General features: G+C 45.5%; 1 protein-coding gene across 1 annotated transcript in view; it reads right to left on the reverse strand.

Moving 5' to 3' along the window:
- Positions 1–19,092, reverse strand: part of LOC136663086 (connector enhancer of kinase suppressor of ras 2-like) — a 319,906-nt gene that overhangs the window by 10,246 nt on the left and 290,568 nt on the right. Inside the window, exon 19 of the mRNA XM_066640022.1 lies at positions 16,701–16,772. Coding sequence (XP_066496119.1) covers positions 16,701–16,772 — 72 coding nt within the window. The remainder of the gene's footprint in view (positions 1–16,700; positions 16,773–19,092) is intronic.

The following is a 19,092-nucleotide window of genomic DNA, read 5'->3' on the forward strand; positions in this document are numbered from 1 at the left end:
TGGGCCCTGGATCCACGGTTTGAGAACCGCCAGTTTAATCACTTCCGTGTTGCATTCTTCAGCAGCAAGGGCCAAGTGAGGGAGTCGCTTGCCTCAGCGTGACCTGAAAATAGCTGTTCTTATCCCTGGAGACTGCTTGCCTGCCACTCAGTCACCCTACAATGGTAAGAAAAGCAGTTTTAAATGCCTATTGAAAGGGATGCTTAAAAAAAAAAATCAAACGTGTTTGACTATCCACAGCTTTCAGCATCCATGGGGTTCCAGGAATAGAACCCCTATGGATGCCAAAGGCAGACTATACACCATTCTTTGTTCCCTACCAGGAAATTTGCAATGGGGACACCATACACCTGGGCCAATATACAGTGGTCCCTCCTTTTCCATGATCTTGGTACCCATGGATTCCACCATCTGCGGATCCTGAGATGGCAGGGCAGTCTCTGGTGCTCCTGGAAGTCACTTCTGGGTTGCGCCAAGGCCTGCGACCACCTCCCTTGGCCCTGGCACACTCAGTGGTAGTGTTTCCACACTCTTCCACAAAGCATTATGGGGTGCGCTAAGGCCAAGGGAGGTGGTTTTGGGCCTCAGCGCAACCTAGAAGTGGCTTCAGGGCGTGCCAAAGACTGCCCTGCGGCCAGCGCAGTTTGCGGTGCTAAGGTAGGCAATGCATTTTTTTTTTTTTGCTTTTTAAATGTTTCTAAATGGACCATCTGCAGATTTTGGCATCTGCCAAGGGTCCACTGTACATGTGTGCCCAATTCACTCAAATCTTCCCTTTCAAAAAACTGAGAGGAATATATTGCAGTGTCACCTCCTCTGCAAGGCACTCACATCTCAGGTATTTCAATCGGTGCCTTAAGGGACTCAGGGTAACAAAAGCATGAAGCTCACTTAATAGAGAGTCTTGCCTGGAGCGGGTCCAGCAGTAGTCTGACCATTACATTTAAGCTCAAGAGAAAAGAGATTTCTGAACAACAATTTGTACTGTTCCTGGGGCATAAAACAACAGCAATGGATAATAATCTATATAATCAATGAATAATAATCTAATCTTAGGCTATAAACTACGTAATACAATGCACATGAAAATAATATCAATATTCAAGGAGCATAGTCTTAACTGCAGAGTCTCACTGAAGCCGTTTGGAAGCCACACTCAGAGCCAGGAATATGGATTTATAAGGCGTAGAAGTCTCCAGCTGCCCTACTTTTGGGCTCATATTCTATTTATATTCTATTTCCTCGTGACTGTGCAAAACGACAAGCTTTCTCAACGACGTTCTGAAGCCATTTTCTTATTTGCTCAAAGGTAACATTTACATTCTTTCCTTTGAACTAAAAGACCTTGACAACAAATTCATGATTAATTTCTTTCATCTACAGAAGTTCCGTTCCACTCTTTCTTTTCAAACAAACCCCCCCCCCCAATGCTTCCACTTTCTAAGCAGGCATCCTACCTACAAGAGCATGGAGCTTGTGTTCTTATAACAGGGAAGGTAAGAAGAATTTTGGTAGATAGAAAAGTGAAGTATTCTAAGCATCATGGATACAAAAAGTGCTCCGATTTTGACATAAGTATACATCTGAACTCAGAAGGGGCTGGAATGGCTAGTGGGTACCTCTGCTGGTTCCTGACACCTTCTGACACTGCATTTGAAATGTCTCATATATGACAACTGCCATGCTGGATGAGACCAAAGAGCCATCAGGCCTAGTATTCTGTTTCCAACAGAGGCCATCCAGATGTTTTTGGATGCTCTCAAGGAAGGCAATGAACAAGCCCTATTGCTTGTTACTAACTTCTGGTGCTCAGTAGCTTTGAATCTGCAGGCTGTATACAGCCATAATTTCTAATAGTCTCTAACAGGCCTCCCCTCTTCCATGATTGTTTCTGATATATGGAATGTAACATCACCAAGTAGGAATAAAATAAAGGGGATCTCACGATATGATGGGAGCTGTAAATTATGGGAGGCATACACGTCTCCACTTGGAGGGCCAAAAAGCTTAAGAACAGAAAATGAGATTCCACGATCCCATCGATTATTTAAGGTCTTGAAGCGAGGCTTATGTGCCTCTGGTGTCAAGGAAGAGAAGTTTGATCTTCTGTGATCTGAACCAGGTTTTTATGCTCACAGCAACGCATCTCAACAGCAGTGGCACAGAATGCTTTTACTCTTCATTATTTTTTCACACAAATAAAAGAGCGATCCCAAAACGATGTCGGGTCAGAATTCTGAACCGATCGTTCTTCAGCACTTGAACGTCAACCAGATGCTTCCCTTTCAACACTGATTCATCATAAAAGCACATGGCCAGAGGAGTCTGGACTTATCAAAAATAAATCCCCTAAAATATCACCCAAGGCCTTCCAGCGCCTGTGGTGGTGTGCCTAATGCTGCCTCCATCACTCAGCAGCACCTCAGCCACCACCAACCTCCTCAATCCACTCCCTGAATTTGAAAAGTAAGGAAGGAATTAAATGAGGAGGACACAAAGCTCTAGCCCACCGCTAGTCTGAGCATGACATGAACAGTGTGGCTTACATCCAGTGGCGGGTTGCAGGGAGAAGGAAACAGACCTGGGGTACCTTTCACTCTTAATCTGCCTCCGCCCCCTTCCCAGCCTGCCACAGATGCCCCAGTCTGCTCTCCATTCACTAAAAAACGAACAGGAAGTGTATTGGAAGTTGGCAACCCAGCCACCTCCTGCTGCACAATGCTCCTTCCCCATGTGGCTCCTTTAAAAAATACAGTGTAGCAGTGCAATGCTACTGGGGAAGCACCCAGGGTTTAGGAATTTGGTGCTTGAGGGAGAGTGCTAAAAGCAGAAGCACTCTGAGGGTTTGAAAGTTAGAACTAGAGCAGCAAGGAGTCAGAGCAATGAATGAGACACAGCAGGCATTCAGAGGGTTGATGCAGGGAGAGCTGAGCAGGAAGTAGGACGGTATGAGATTGAGAGAGAAGTCCGTCCTTCCGGCTAGCTTCCTCAGACTTTTATTCATTCTCAAAACACATGATGACAATAGGGGAAATTACTGAAGGTTGCTGAAGTCTGCACTGCTAAGAAACCTGCTGGCTCTGGCTTGACCGCAATACACATTCCTGAGATATGTGCTTCTTCATAACATCCTCTGTTTACAGGCTCTGGGTGAAGACTCAGCAACTGGCCCACTCTGGTGTGCCTGAGTGGGGGGGGGGAGCAGATTTGCCTGCCTACCAGTTGCCATGTTACCAAGGCTAAGCTCAGCGCCTGTGTAGATAACCACTACAATACAGGGTGGGACACATTAGGTGCTCTCCCATGGCATACTCTGCACCTCCTATTTTGTTCAAAGGGACCATACAAGGCAGGAGCAATGTGAGGGGATAGGGGGTTGGATTCCCACATTCTGCACAGTTTTGGGAGAGCATGCATGCCTCGAGAGATTGGGGTGGCATTAGTTGGGGCTTTGGGCGAGGCAGTGGATCATCTTGGGTCATCCCTGGTCTAGCCCACCACTCTCTCCTGTAGATGGACCAGCTGTGGCTATAGGTAGCAACGGCTATTTCAACAATCTAAGCATTTCTGCTTTGGGCCTTTGGGAATTAGAGGTAGTAAACATTCATTATTTGAGTATGTGCTGATGTTCACACATTTCCTTTAACAACAAAGCAATCCTATGTATGTCTATGGAGAAGTAAGTTGCACTGAGTTAAACAAGACTTTCAGGTGTGTAGGTTGCAGCTTTTCTAACATAATGTGGGAACTGGAACTGAGATACATTTAAAAACATCTGAAAACATGGGTGCTTTTCTGTGTGTGCACGAAACATACCAGAAATGTATACATCACTAATTATGTCATTATCTGCTCAGACCAAGATTCCAAAAATCTACTAAGCTTCCCCTCCCCGAAACTACTAGCTTCCTCTTAAAGATGTACAGAAATGCCCACAGTTACAGAATTCAGTGACATTTTTTTTTCTTTTTTCTTTATATAAAATGCCAGAAAAGACAATTGCATCGTATCACTTTTTCACCTCTTGAGGGGACGAAATTACAAGAAATGAGAATTGTAAGATGTGGTGGCAAAAGAGATTCTGGCTATCATTCTGAATGCAAACACATTAAAAAAAAAAAAAAAGACCTGGGGTTGTGATGCTAGTGGATGAAAACTACTGACATTCAGAATTAGAGTTACAGCCTCCCTGGGGATGAATTTCTGCAGATCAGATGTTAAAAACCTTTTTCTTCCTTCAAGGTCTAAACAGATTTTTTTTTTCCTCCAGCCACTATCTAAAGATTGGCAATTACAAAATATAGCCTTATATCTTTAGATGGAGGTCATGGTTCAGGATGTGGACTCACCTCCCTGCATTACAATCTCTGAGCGTGAACTGGAGGTTGTCCATGACTTTGTGTACCTTGGCTCAACGATCTCCGACACTCATTCTCTCGATGCCGAGCTAAACAGGCGCATCGGTAAAGCAGCTACCACGTTTTCCAGACTCACAAAGAGAGTCTGGTCCAACAAGAAGCTGACGGAACATACCAAGATCCAGGTCTACAGAGCTTGCGTCCTGAGTACACTTCTGTACTGCAGCGAGTCATGGACTCTTCGCCCACAACAGGAGAGGAAACTGAGCGCTTTCCACATGCGCTGCCTCCGACGCATCCTCGGCATCACTTGGCAGGACAAAGTTCCAAACAACACAGTCCTGGAACGTGCTGGAATCCCTAGCATGTATTCACTGCTGAAACAGAGACGCCTGCGTTGGCTTGGTCATGTCGTGAGAATGGATGATGGCCGGATCCCAAAGGATCTCCTCTATGGAGAACTCGTGCAAGGAAAGCGCCCTACAGGTAGACCACAGCTGCGATACAAGGACATCTGCAAGAGGGATCTGAAGGCCTTAGGGATGGACCTCAACAAGTGGGAAACCCTGGCCTCTGAGCGGCCCGCTTGGAGGCAGGCTGTGCAGCATGGCCTTTCCCAGTTTGAAGAGACACTTTGCCAACAGTCTGAGGCTAAGAGGCAAAGAAGGAAGGCCCATAGCCAGGGAGACAGACCAGGGACAGACTGCACTTGCTCCTGGTGTGGAAGGGATTGTCACTCCCGGATTGGCCTTTTCAGCCACACTAGACGCTGTGCCAGAACCACCTTTCAGAGCGCGATACCATAGTCTTTCGAGACTGAAGGTTGCCAATACAAATCTTTAGATGACTCAGATCCCAATCCTATGGGAACTGAACTATCTCCATATAAGGCCGTTCCTGTATGCCCTGCTCTTGGCAATCTTTTCCCTGTGGATGCTGGAGAATGAAATTTTGCAAACATGCATGTTGAACATATGCTCTACTATGTTTCTCAACATTTATCCCCCGCAGTACTACTTTGCATGGTCCACCTCTTGGAAGTTGCTTAGTTGGCAACCTTCAGTCTCGAAAGACTATGGTATTGCGCTCTGAAAGGTGGTTCTGGAACAGCGTCTAGTGTGGCTGAAAAGGCCAATTCAGGAGTGACAATCCCTTCCACACTGGGAGCAAGTGCAGTCTGTCCCTGGTCTGTCTCCCTGGCTATGGGCCTTCTTTCTTTGCCTCTTAGCCTCAGACTGTTGGCCAAGTGTCTCTTCAAACTGGGAAAGGCCATGCTGCACAGCCTGCCTCCAAGCGGGCCGCTCAGAGGCCAGGGTTTCCCACCTGTTGAGGTCCACTCCTAAGGCCTTCAGATCCCTCTTGCAGATGCCCTTGTATCGCAGCTGTGGTCTACCTGCAGGGCGCTTTCCTTGCACGAGTTCTCCATAGAGGAGATCCTTTGGGATCCGGCCATCATCCATTCTCACGACATGACCGAGTACCACTGGAAGTAACTGGTGATGATGCCATTGCAAGTTACTTCCAGATTGGGAGGCCAGGCCTGATGCATTAAACAGCAGTAAAAAGCTCAGGGCAGACAGCAGGGCTTTTTTGAGCACAAGAAAAGATGCTAGAGCTTTGCCTGCCAAGCTGAGCCTCCTATTGCCGCTGCTTGTTGCATTGTGTTGCTGGTCTTGCTGCCAGACCGGAAGGGGGGGCGTCTTATGAATACCTCAAGTATCACTAGTGGTGCAAGTACCACTGGTTGAGAAATGCTGCTCTACTGCACTGTATCCCCCACCCCCAATTTGTCCATGGATAGGAACAGGAAAGAATACAAATGCAAACATAATTCTGTTGACATATTTGTGCTGGGTCTAGGATGTGGTCACCCTGTGCCGTGGCTTTCTTCAACCCTTCCCTTGCTGCTGCTATCAAGGCACTCAATGGATGCTAGAGCCTGAGTGCTTCTGTGAGGGAATAATATTCCATATTCCCCCAAGCCCTTCAGATGCCTGCAACAAGGAAGACACCAAACTTAAACTGTACACACTTGACTACTGTACACACGTCACACAAAAAAAGGGTTTCAAAGACCACTTTTATTGGGAGCATCAGCAGAATCTCTAAATAGAGACCTCTTTTCTGATGCTGAGTGTCTCCTGGTTGCAACACAGGCACAGATGGAAGGCAATTCTTTGGCACACACAAAAAAAGGACATTTCTCATTAAAATCTCGCCTGATTCACTTTGCAAGGCATCCCACAGTAATATGCCAGGGAAAATAATTTACCAGATGCCAGCAAGGGACTCGTTGTGCTGAAGGACAATTTGATGTCAAAATGTTATTTATGAAGCACAATATGGCAGGTCAATAAGCTTTGCAAACTGTGCACAACCCACGGTTGAGGATGGTGGCAGCCCGACATATATACGTGCAATATATAAAATTACTAGAAAGTGCCTCAAAAACTATATAAGCCCTGACATGGTCCTAATTGCTTTACAAATGAATGGAAATACAATTGAAAAGAGTTGGGATGGAAATAGCAATGCATGTTTTCCCCCATAGCTTAGTGGAAAACTCATTAATTCTGCCTGAGTGGTTTTCACAAGTGATCTAATAAGAGTGTTTTTGTTCCTTCAAAGGTTCTGAAGCAAAAACCAAAATTGGGGGGCGGGAGGGGGGAGAACCTGATTAACAACAAGCTCTTCAAAAATTGGAGACAGATTCAGGCCTGGCCCGAGACCTTCCAGCATCTGAAATGGCAAGTCAAATGTCACCTCTCCTTACCTGAGACTGCACCAGCCATGATTGTCACACTTCCCCCTGCTTCCTGGATTTAAAAAAAAAAATGGAATAGGAAAAAGGAGCAGAAGGGGTGCTCTAGCCCATCACTCTTCTCTCCTCTTGACTTCCTCCTCCAGTTCATCCCCCTCCTTCTTTTCTAATCCAAAGGATAGGAGAAGGAAAGCATTAGGGGCAGGCTATCCCTGCCAATTTGTGACCTGAGGCAACTGCCTCAAAGTGACCTCATGGATGAGTCAGTCCTAGACAGCAATACACAGGAACCAGGAAAATTGGGACTGGGGTTACAGTTGTATGGAAAGGGCACATTGGTGGACAATAATACCATCCCACCTCTGCGCTCCATCGCACCTCCCCGCCCACTGAAGGTTCTCTCCACTTTCCAGAAGGGAAAAGGCAACATGGAACCAGGAAGCTGGGCAAACATTCAAACTCACAAGTATGAAGAGTGCTTTTGTTAGGTGAGAAGTCAAAGTGCATTTATTTGGAGAAGATTTTCATGGGCAGATTGCAACTCCCTTTGTTTTTTGAACCAATTGGTTTTTCTGCAGGGACAGCAGCAGGGGTCAAGCATTGGCTGAGGCCCCACAACCATCAAAGGGGCAACATTGGCCCAGACATTCATGCTGCAACAGTGCCTAGCACCCCATTTACAAATGGAGGTGTCTCCTGAAGCCTTTGCATTGCTGTGGGGTCTCTCAAGGTGTATGGGTCGGTGGGGAGGAGAAGCCTGGTCCCTGCTGTCACTAAGCTAGTAACTAGTAACTAGTAGTAGTAACTAGTAACTTTATTTATTGTCATTGTGCTACAGCACAACGAAATTTATGCACCTTTGAGATACAAGCATAAATATATACAACAATTCCAACAGTCATTACACACTCACCTACACATTCTATACGACATGCATCATAATATAAAAACAGTATAACAGACCATAATGCTCAGGAGCATGGTAACGACTATATCGCCTTATTCAACATAATTATGGCTGTGGGATAAAAACTGTTCAGGAATCGTGTGGTGCTGCTCTAATACGTAGTTCTGTATTGTCTACCCAAAGGCAACTTATGAGCTGGATGGAAGGGCTCTCTCAGAATACTTTCTGACTTCTGCAGACAGCAAGATGTATAGATGTCCTCCAAAGCTGGTAGATGAAGGTTGATGATGTGCTGCGCGATCTTAATAATTCTCTGCAGAGCTTTTTTGTCCCCTGCAGAGCAATTTCCGTGCCACACCAAGATATCATAGGTTAGGACACTCTCAATGGTGCAACGATAGTAAGACACAAGCAGCTGCTGTGACAAATTTAACCTCCCAAGCTTCCTCAAAGAATATAACCGCTTTTGTGCCTTTTTTATCAACATGCTGGTGTTAATAGTCCATGAGAGGTCCTCTGTGATGTAAATAGCTAGGAATTTGAAACTAGCAACCCTCTCCACCTCCTCACCATTTATGTATAATGGTGTGTGTACATCCCTCTTTTTCCAGAAGTCAATTATAAGTTCTTTAGTTTTTTTTGATGTTAAGTGAGAGATTATTTTCTTTGTACCACAATAACCACTCCTGTACCTCCTTCCTATAAGCAGACTCATCATTCCCGCTAACAAGCCCCACCACTGTAGTATCGTCTGAAATTTTATAATTTCATTGGTGTTACGTGATGGGGTACAATCATGGGGAATATACGGGGAATAGAGGAAGGGGCTCAGCACACAACCTTGGGGAACTCCTGTATTTAATATCAAGAGTGGAAGAAAGATAAGAGCCCATCCTAACTGACTGTGGCCTATTTGTCAAAAAGTCCTTTATCCACAGACAAATGTCTTGCTGTATGCCCAAACTAGTCATTTTAAAAAACAGCCTGCTAGGTAGAATGGTGTTAAAAGCAGAACTATAATCCACAAATAACAGCCGTACATATGTACCCCGTTGTTCCAAATGACGCAGGACTGTATGTAAAACAATAGAGATGGCATCATCAGTCAACGCATTACTCCTGTATGCAAACTGACAACGGTCCAAGGTGGGTGGAAGACCAGACTTAATATGTTTCAACACCAGCCTCTCAAAACACTTCATAATTACTGAAGTTAGAGCCACAGGTCGATAATCATCATAAGCCTAGAGAAAACTAAGTTCTTAGTTTCCAGCAACTTGGTGTTGTCAATCTTCTTTGCAGCATGCATATGACACGCACGTACTTACACAAATTCCAGAAGGTGAGCCGCACAGAACAAAGACCTTGTTCACATGCCAGGAGGTCTTGGGCTGTGTCTCGTAAACCACCATGCACACAGATGGTGCCACATCAACCTGCAGGGACCTCTCCTTTGACCCCTGTTGAATTTAGACATCTTTGGAAGAGCGTACTTGTTTAATTAATACCAAAAATGTAGTTTACACTCAAAAATTTTGAAAAAATGCAGTCAAACTTCCTGCATGCGCCCCCACATGTTTGGCTATGAAACTGCTTTTCCCATCAACCATATCTGGGAAAGTCCATCTGCCTTGTCTGAGGAGCCTAAAGCTAAAAAGGCACAAAAAACAATCACAACTGATGTGAAATTAGATGTGATCAACCACCTTCAGAGAGGAGAGTTGGCCGCGTGCTTGGTTTAAGTGCGCACCGTTCATACCATTCAAGACAGAGCTGAGAAGAAAAAGAAAAATGCTCAATCAGGGACAGCTGCAAGGGCAAATGTCTTATGTCTGGAGTTCTACAATGGAACACATGGAGCATATTCTATGATTGTAAACCAAGGAAGCCCTCATAATTCCTATTGAAGGCAGATAAAAAGGCAGATAAAGGGCAGGAGGTCTGGTCTAGAGGGTAGAGCTTCCGTCTGCCTGAAGATAACATCCATAAGGTCGCCAGTTCGAGGCCACCGGCACCGTGCGACCTTGAAGCAGCTGACAAGCTGAAGCCGAGCTATTCAATCTGCTCTGAGCGTGGGAGGATGGAGGCCACAATGTGAAACCAGATCAGAAAGAAACATCTGAATGTCGTGGTTCTTAAAAGATAGAACCTTCTTTCAATTGTAAAAATCCCTACGGGGTTTAAATAGCCTGCCTATGTAAACCGCCTTGAACAAAGTCTTGAATAAAGACCAAGAAAGGCGGTATATAAATACCTGTTATTATTATTATTATTATTGTTATAAAAAGTCACTTCTGGTTTTGCCTTGCAGAGCCTTGCAGAGGCGGGGGTGGATGTGCACAACCTCTGTAGGGCTCAGAAGACCCTCTGGAGGTGAGGGGAACATAGCAGGCGGGGGGCCCCTGATGATTCGAAAATAAATGAAACCACGGGTACGAGATGAGCGGGTACACCCCCCCCATATTTCTTAACTGTCCCCATATCCTGGTGAAATGGTAAAGACCCCGTCTCTCTCCCAAGTCTTCTATACCTGCTGGCAAGAGAAGAGGCTGAGTTGGTATCACTAGCTTTGGTGGATGTCTTTTATAGGAGAACGTTAGCTGGATTCACTGGAACTCTTCCTACAATATTCTTTGAAATTTGTGCTGCTAGCAGGAGGGCCGACTTACAGAATTTGCAGGCTGCCTCCTACTGAGAGGTATAAAAGCCTCTGCAAAATACAAGGCTCTTATGAGCTATCATGTGAAATTATCCACAATACATCCAGGATAGGCATCCCAACCCAAGAGCACTAGGCACCCAGATCAAAAACTGCCATGGGGTTATTTCAGATTTCCAAGAATTGGTCTACATTTACCTTGGGGGAAAAAAAAAATTTGTAGCCTTGATGCACTTTTAGACTTCTCTGTAAGAACTATCATTCCAAAATCGATGCAGGCTCAGGGACTGTGTTACTCATCAACAGCACAATGTACGAAAAGCCTTGTCACAGCACACAGCACGCAGCTTTTAGGTGGTGCACATCTAGATTTATGAAGTGTGAATGATGTTGGGAAGAGGAATTTGGAATAATGGATATTCCAAACTGGAAAATGTGTATATCATAAAGAACCACATTTGGCTGGTTCTTTAGAAATGGGTTAAGTCAGAATGCCAGATGTAGGGGAGGGCACCAGGATGAGGTCTCTTGTTATCTGGTGTGCTCCCTGGGGCATTTGGTGGGCTGCTGTGAGATCCAGGAAGCTGGACTAGATGGGCCTATGGCCTGATCCAGTGGGGCTGTTCTTATGTTCTTATGTTCTCAGAGGGCTCTGATTGGTGGGGTATTTAGGACAAAGGAAGTACTTCTTGACATAGTGTATAATTTGCCCTGTGAAATTAGCTACCACAAGATGAGGTGATGGTCACTGGTTTAGATGGCTGTGAAAGGGGACTAGATCAATTTACAGAGACGTCTGTGGGCATTCATTACAATCGTTATATGCTACCTCCATAGGCCGTGTGTCTTCAATATCACTTGCAGGAATGTAGCAGCGGGAGAGTAACAGGAGAGACGTCTACTGTCATCTCTTGTTTGTGGACTTCCCAGAGGTAGTTAGTGGGTCACTGTGTGAAATGGAATGCTGGCCTAGACAGGCCAGATCCAGCAGAACTCTCCTTATGTTAGGTTTCCTGCTGAGCGTAAGTTAAGAACATAAGAACATAAGAACAGCCCCACTGGATCAGGCCATAGGCCCATCTAGTCCAGCTTCCTGTATCTCACAGCGGCCCACCAAATGCCCCAGGGAGCACACCAGATAACAAGAGACCTCATCTTGGTGCCCTCCCTTGCATCTGGCATTCTGACATAACCCATTTCTAAAATCAGGAGGTTGCACATGCACATCATGGCTTGTACCCCGTAATGGATTTTTCCTCCAGAAATGTGTCCAATCCCCTTTTAAAGGCGTCCAGGCCAGATGCCATCACCACATCCTGTGGCAAGGAGTTCCACAGACCGACCACACGCTGAGTAAAGAAATATTTTCTTTTGTCTGTTCTAGCTCTCAGCAGTCTAGCCCACTACTCTCCTCACCCCCCACACTTCCCCCTTTTCCCTTTTAAATCCAGTGAATGGGAAGAAGAGGAGCAGCAGGGACAGGTGGGCAGATGAAGACAGCTGCCCCATCAATCCACTCCCCAAAGCAACTACCAGTCAGTCAGCCTTAGGACAGGCTGGCCCTGAGCATGCTTGATTTCTCACAGTTGGGACATGAAAAATTCTAACAAGAACACATCACTAGGGTTGCCAACTCTGACTAAACATCTCTGCAAAGCCCCCCCCCCCCCGCCACACACACACAACATGATGCGATGTTGGAAGTTTCTGGAGACCCTGTGAAAATCTTCAGGATTGCTTTCAGTGGTCATCTGGAGATTGATGCTGATTTCTAGAGGCTCCAGGCCAATCCTGGAAAGTTGGCACCCCAACTCTTAGCTTACAGTAGTATCCTATTTTTTTTTTTAAAGAAAATAACCACAATGTGCCTGTTTTCAATTACTTAACAGCAATGCAAAGTATTCCCACTGATCAGATTAAAACTCAGTATTGTGTCTTTCTCATCTCTTCAATAGCCCACATGCATTTCAAATGGCGGCTTTCGGCTTTGCTTTTTTCTTGCTTTGTCAACACCAAAGCCAAAGTATTGTGTTTCAGCCAAGGATTCTCTGCAGTCTTCAGCAAGCATCATCTGTAGGAGGGAACTTAAATATTAATTTCACTGCTTTTCTCTAACTGGAATTAATGCGGGCAACCTTTGGATCCAGCCACAAAATGCACCCTCAGCTCCCATTTGGATTCCTAAATGGGATCAACTGTATGAATAAATATCACATTCTCTGCTGGTTTCTGCAGATGTGATAAATACCGTGCAGTACATCCAGATACACAGTCCAGGAAGGAACTCTCTTATTTCCAAGTGTTTTCGTGCGATGGAATATATGTGCGTGTGTGTGTTTGGCTTTACTAGGCGCTGAGCGGCCAAGACAAACTGGGGACAAATGTATCAATTTCATAATTAATTCATGGCAGAGAACACAAGTGCATTAGGGCAGACCTGGCAAAATGATGTCTGGGCATTAATTTTGCAAAGCAAGGTCTGTCTGTAACCAGCAGAACAGCAGGAGAGATCCATCAGAACAGCCAGGTGGGTTGTAGGAGAATCTCTGTCTGTTGATCCTTAACCCTTCTGTGACCCAATACAGATGCAATCCTGGCTTAGATGCCAAATGTCTTGTGTCTCGCTTGAAAATGGGAAGCCAGCCCTGGGAATGGGCGTTCATAAGAAGAGTCCTTCTAGATCAGACTGAAGATTCATACACAGTCCTGGATCTAGTTCCCCACACTGGCCAGTTACATTGTAATAAATTCACAAGTACCCCAATATAACTAGGTATTAAAACTGTAATACAACCAGAGTACAGCTTTTTCTGGCTCCCGATGGACATAACCAGGGCTGGCTCATCGATGTAGTCAACAGAGGCGGTTGCCTCAAGCAGCAGATTAGCACAGGGTGCTACCTCTATCTGCCTAACTCACTTCCACTGCACTTCTTTCTCCTCCCACTCCTTGGGCTGGAAAGAAAAGGGACAGAGCAGAAGAGCAAGTGTGGAGGAGAAGAGAGTAGTGGGCTAGAGTGTCAGAGATGCTCTAGCCCTTCACTTTCTCTTCCTCCAAATTCCTCTTCCATTCCATAACGCTCTTTCTTTTCTAATCAAGGGAGTGGGAGGAACAGCGGCTAGCACATCACCACACAAGGAGGAGTAGCAGCTGCTCTGCCATCACAGGTGAACTCCATGTTGGCAACCTTCAGTCTCGAAAGACTCTGGTATCGCGCTCTGAATGGCGGTTCTGGAACAGCGTCTAGTGTGGCTGAAAAGGCTGATTCGCGAGTGACAATCCCTTCCAAACTGGGAACAAGTGCAGTCTGTCCCTGGTCTGTCTCCCTGGCTATGGGCCTTCCTTCTTTGCCTCTTAGCCTCAGACTGTTGGCCAAGTGTCTCTTCAAACTGGGAAAGGCCATGCTGCACAGCCTGTCTCCAAGCGGGCCGCTCAGAGGCCAGGGGTTCCCACCTGTTGAGGTCCACTCCTAAGGCCTTCAGATCCCTCTTGCAGATGACCTTGTATCGCAGCTGTGGTCTACCTGTAGGGCGCTTTCCTTGCACAAGTCCATGACTGCTACTTATATGCAACAATTCTAAGAGCAAAGCAAGAAAAATCCACTGGTCTACCCAAAAGAGACCACGCCAAAAAACCATACTAGCTGTTAGGAAGATGAGAAATAAAATATCTTTTGGAAATGCTAGGATTTTGTTACTACCCACCTTGCCGCCACCACCACCATGCACCCAGCAGAACTATGTTTAAAAGGTCTGTGATTGCGTTGTGGAAAATATCAAGACATAAATAAAAGTAATTCTGCTTTTCAGTGCTATCAACTTTTGTTTGTCAGCAAGAAAATAATAGGCAAGAGCACTTGATTTCAATAGAAAAGGAAAAAATACCCAAATTACAGCAATCAGAGAAAGCATAAAAACCTCTCCACTGATGTAAACATAACATAAAACAGACCAGCTTTTCTTTCATGTTCAGTTTCTTTTCTTCTTTCCTTCTCCCCCCATATGTTGTACCTCTGTTAGAGCAAATCTGCCCCTTAAGGGCCCAATTCTTTTCAACTTTCCAGTGCCAGCTCAGCACCTCAGCTCAACAAACTTTCCCTTACATGGAGAAGGCCTCTGTGGCTGTCCCCCTACCATGGCATGCAGTGCATGCACCACTGGCAGGGTTACACTGTTGCCGGAAAGCTGGATAGGATTTGGCCCTTAGATTGCTCAGGAGATGCAACAGCCCACTGTATTCATGGTACTGTTTCACGATTAAAAGAACAGAACAGAAAAGAACGACTTCCACACTCTGCCAATCCAGAAACAGATTCTGATGTGCGGCAACTCAGAAAACTTATTCAAGGGGCATTTACTCTCTAGCTGGAAGCAATAAAGCAGGCTGAATCTGCAAAGGTGATATACTCAATTTAAAGGCACAGCAGCCAGAGTAGCCTTAAAAATACTTTGTTCACACACTAACAGGCTGGAGCTTCAACTTCATTTTTCCTTAACCAAAAAAAAGAAAAAAAAGAAAAAAAGTAAAGTTAAAAGAAAAAGTCTAATCAAATCTGGTCTGCAAAAATACGGTAGGGGTATGTAGAAGATACTGGAAGTAGAAAATCTGAAACTGGCAGCAAATGGATGCTGCATAGAAAGTGAGTGAACAACAGATGGCCACTTCAGTGAAAAGGGCGAGTGTGAAGGCTCTCTCTGTCTGGGAAGTTATTATAGAGTAAATGAATACTGCAGGCAGTAATTGGACTTGATGTGAAATGTTGGAGGGAATGTACATGTGCTAACAGAAATATAATAGCATATAGACATAACACATTTTGAAGGTACTTGATGTAACTCCCACTTTGAAGCTTAAGACACCTGGCCAACTCTGAAATGAAGGCTGGCCCATTCATGCGGCTGTCTGAGATAGTCTCATCTGTCTGCTCCAACCTGCCTTTGATCTACTTCCTCCTCAAGCTCTCTGGTTTTAAAAAGGAACGGACTGGAAGAGGAAGTGTGGAGGGCCTGTGCTCTACCCCATCACCATCCTTTATACTTCCTCTTCTGGTCCATTCCTCTTTGAATTAGTGAGTGGGAGGGAGAGGGAGAACGTGGCTGGCATGCTGCCTCATCTTCTGGAAGGTCTTGGATCCGGCCCTGTATGAGAAGCTACTAGGAATAATGGCAACATGTATACTCAACAAATATACATAGATGTAAAGTGTGCGTGGGTATATTCGATTCACAAATGCAGACAAATGTGGATGCCAGCAAAACTTGCATGTTTGTAGATAACAGTACAATACTTGGAGGAGGGCCAGTCTGACTAGTGCCCGACTTTGTGGTCTACATATATCCTAGTTAATCCAACCCAATGTCCATGCTGCAGACAAACTACACAACCACATTCAGTAGATTTAGCAGTACAGGTCCAGCCTATTTATACACGGATTTTTTATACACTGGATTTGACTCAACAGGAATGGCCCCTGCAAATGAGAAGGAATGTGCTGATCCCTGGAGAAGGGGAAAATGCACCGCTTTAAAATCAGTTTAAAAAACTGAACAGTCCTTTAACAATAGCCTCCTTAATGACAGAGAGAGGGCAGCTGGCTGACAATCCATCAATCCTTCTCTCTCCAGCGGCCCCTCCCTTCCCCCTGAGCACATTTGCATTGGTGAAGGGAGGGGCTGAGTGAGGCGGTTGGAGGAGGACTGATTGATGGATTATCTTCTTAATTACTCTTACCTTAGAGTCAAAAGGTCAGCAAGGCTGTTTTTAAATCACCGGAGCAAAGAAATTTTGTTTTTTAAATGGATTTGCTATAGCGCATTTTTTTGCCATCCACATGAGTGCTTGGAAGGAACCCACGTGAATAATTAGTCTCAACCTGTACAGTTTATCTGTTGAGAGCCCTGGGAACCTCAATATACACAGAGGAGCTGAAACAGTCTCTTTCGTTTGGCCCCTCCAAAAATATATATAGCCAAACAAAACGGTTCTAGTTCAAGACCGTATATAAATGCATCTTACCTATTCATTTCTTCCAGGCAATCTGTTGCAAAATAGAAGCTCTTGATTTTGGGGTGGCAAGCTTTGAAGGCGCTATGAGAGAGGGAGAAAGAGGGGACTGAAAATTATTGCACTTAAAAAAAATAATCAAAGACTGGTTAAGAAAACACCAGAAGTTCCTTGTTCGGGCTTCATCCACACATTACATACACTGTTCCCCAGGTGTTTTCCTGGGCACAGCTATCTAAAAATCGCCCGTCAAATTGCTATAACCATTTTGCTGCTGGTTATTTTTGTTGTCCACCCTGAACATGCGGATGGAAAGGCAGGAGAGAAATCTAACCACCAAGTTAATTAATCAGTGCTTTAAGCAGTAGGTAATGAGGTTACAACCTCTCACTGTTGCTGTTGCCACGCCTGTAGCACTTAAAATATCCCACTTGCTCCAGGCCCGTTGCCCCCATTTTTCCTTACAAATAGCCCAATGAGGTGGGCTAGCCAGAGGTTTTCAACAGGTGGGCCAGGACCCAGAAATGACACTTACCTGGTCCAGTGGGTGTGGTTGTAAACCGTGGCAATGTTGCGGTGCTGCTGCAATTTGCAGCATGCACACGAAATGGCTGCTGATGAAACATTTTGTTTTGAGGCTCAGGCTCGGTTTGGACAAGGTGAGGGGTCCTAGATGAGTTGATTCCTGCTGTAGACTTTGGTTTGGAAGGGCTGCTTTGGCCAAGACTCCCCAGATTCCAGTGGGCTCCCTAAGTCTCCTACCCATCCACATGCTTCCCCAAGCCACAGCACTCCCTCTGCTTTGAACCATTTCCCATCTTCCTATTTTTAAAAAGGGAAAGAGGGGGGACCCGGGAAACTATAGGCCGATCAGCCTAACATCTATACCGGGTAAGATGGTGGAATGCCTCATCAAAGATAGGATCTCAAAACACATAGACAAACAGGCCTTGCTGAGGGAGAGTCAGCATGGCTTCTGTAAGGGTAAGTCTTGCCTCACAAACCTTATAGAATTCTTTGAAAAGGTCAACAGGCATGTGGATGCGGGAGAACCCGTGGACATTATATATCTGGACTTTCAGAAGGCGTTTGACACGGTCCCTCACCAAAGGCTACTGAAAAAACTCCACAGTCAGGGAATTAGAGGACAGGTCCTCTCGTGGATTGAGAACTGGTTGGAGGCCAGGAAGCAGAGAGTGGGTGTCAATGGGCAATTTTCACAATGGAGAGAGGTGAAAAGCGGTGTGCCCCAAGGATCTGTCCTGGGACCGGTGCTTTTCAACCTCTTCATAAATGACCTGGAGACAGGGTTGAGCAGTGAAGTGGCAAAGTTTGCAGATGACACCAAACTTTTCCGAGTGGTAAAGACCAGAAGTGATTGTGAGGAGCTCCAGAAGGATCTCTCCAGACTGGCAGAATGGGCAGCAAAATGGCAGATGCGCTTCAATGTCAGTAAGTGTAAAGTCATGCACATTGGGGCAAAAAATCAAAACTTTAGATATAGGCTGATGGGTTCTGAGCTGTCTGTGACAGATCAGGAGAGAGATCTTGGGGTGGTGGTGGACAGGTCGATGAAAGTGTCGACCCAATGTGCGGCGGCAGTGAAGAAGGCCAATTCTATGCTTGGGATCATTAGGAAGGGTATTGAGAACAAAACGGTTAGTATTATAATGCCGTTGTACAAATCGATGGTAAGGCCACACCTGGAGTATTGTGTCCAGTTCTGGTCGCCGCATCTCAAAAAAGACATAGTGGAAATGGAAAAGGTGCAAAAGAGAGCGACTAAGATGATTACGGGGCTGGGGCACCTTCCTTATGAGGAAAGGCTACGGCGTTTGGGCCTCTTCAGCCTAGAAAAGAGACGCTTGAGGGGGGACATGATTGAGACATACAAAATTATGCAGGGGATGGACAGAGTGGATAGGGAGATGCTCTTTACACTCTCACATAATACCAGAACCAGGGGACATCCACTAAAATTGAGTGTTGGGCGGGTTAGGACAGACAAAAGAAAATATTTCTTTACTCAGCGCGTGGTCGGTCTGTGGAACTCCTTGCCACAGGATGTGGTGCTGGCGTCTAGCCTAGATGCCTTTAAAAGGGGATTGGACGAGTTTCTGGAGGAAAAATCCATTATGGGGTACAAGCCATGATGTGTATGCGCAACCTCCTGATTTTAGAAATGGGTTAAGTCAGAATGCCAGATGTAGGGGAGGGCACCAGGATGAGGTCTCTTGTTATCTGGTGTGCTCCCTGGGGCATTTGGTGGGCCGCTGTGAGATACAGGAAGCTGGACTAGATGGGCCTATGGCCTGATCCAGTGGGGCTGTTCTTATGTTCTTATGTTCCTAATTTGCGTCCTTTGCCAGGCTGGTATTTATCCTGATGAAACCTCTGAGGATGT

The sequence above is a fragment of the Tiliqua scincoides genome, chromosome 12, assembly GCF_035046505.1.
Source record: "Tiliqua scincoides isolate rTilSci1 chromosome 12, rTilSci1.hap2, whole genome shotgun sequence".
NCBI classification, from domain to species: Eukaryota; Metazoa; Chordata; class Lepidosauria; order Squamata; family Scincidae; genus Tiliqua; species Tiliqua scincoides.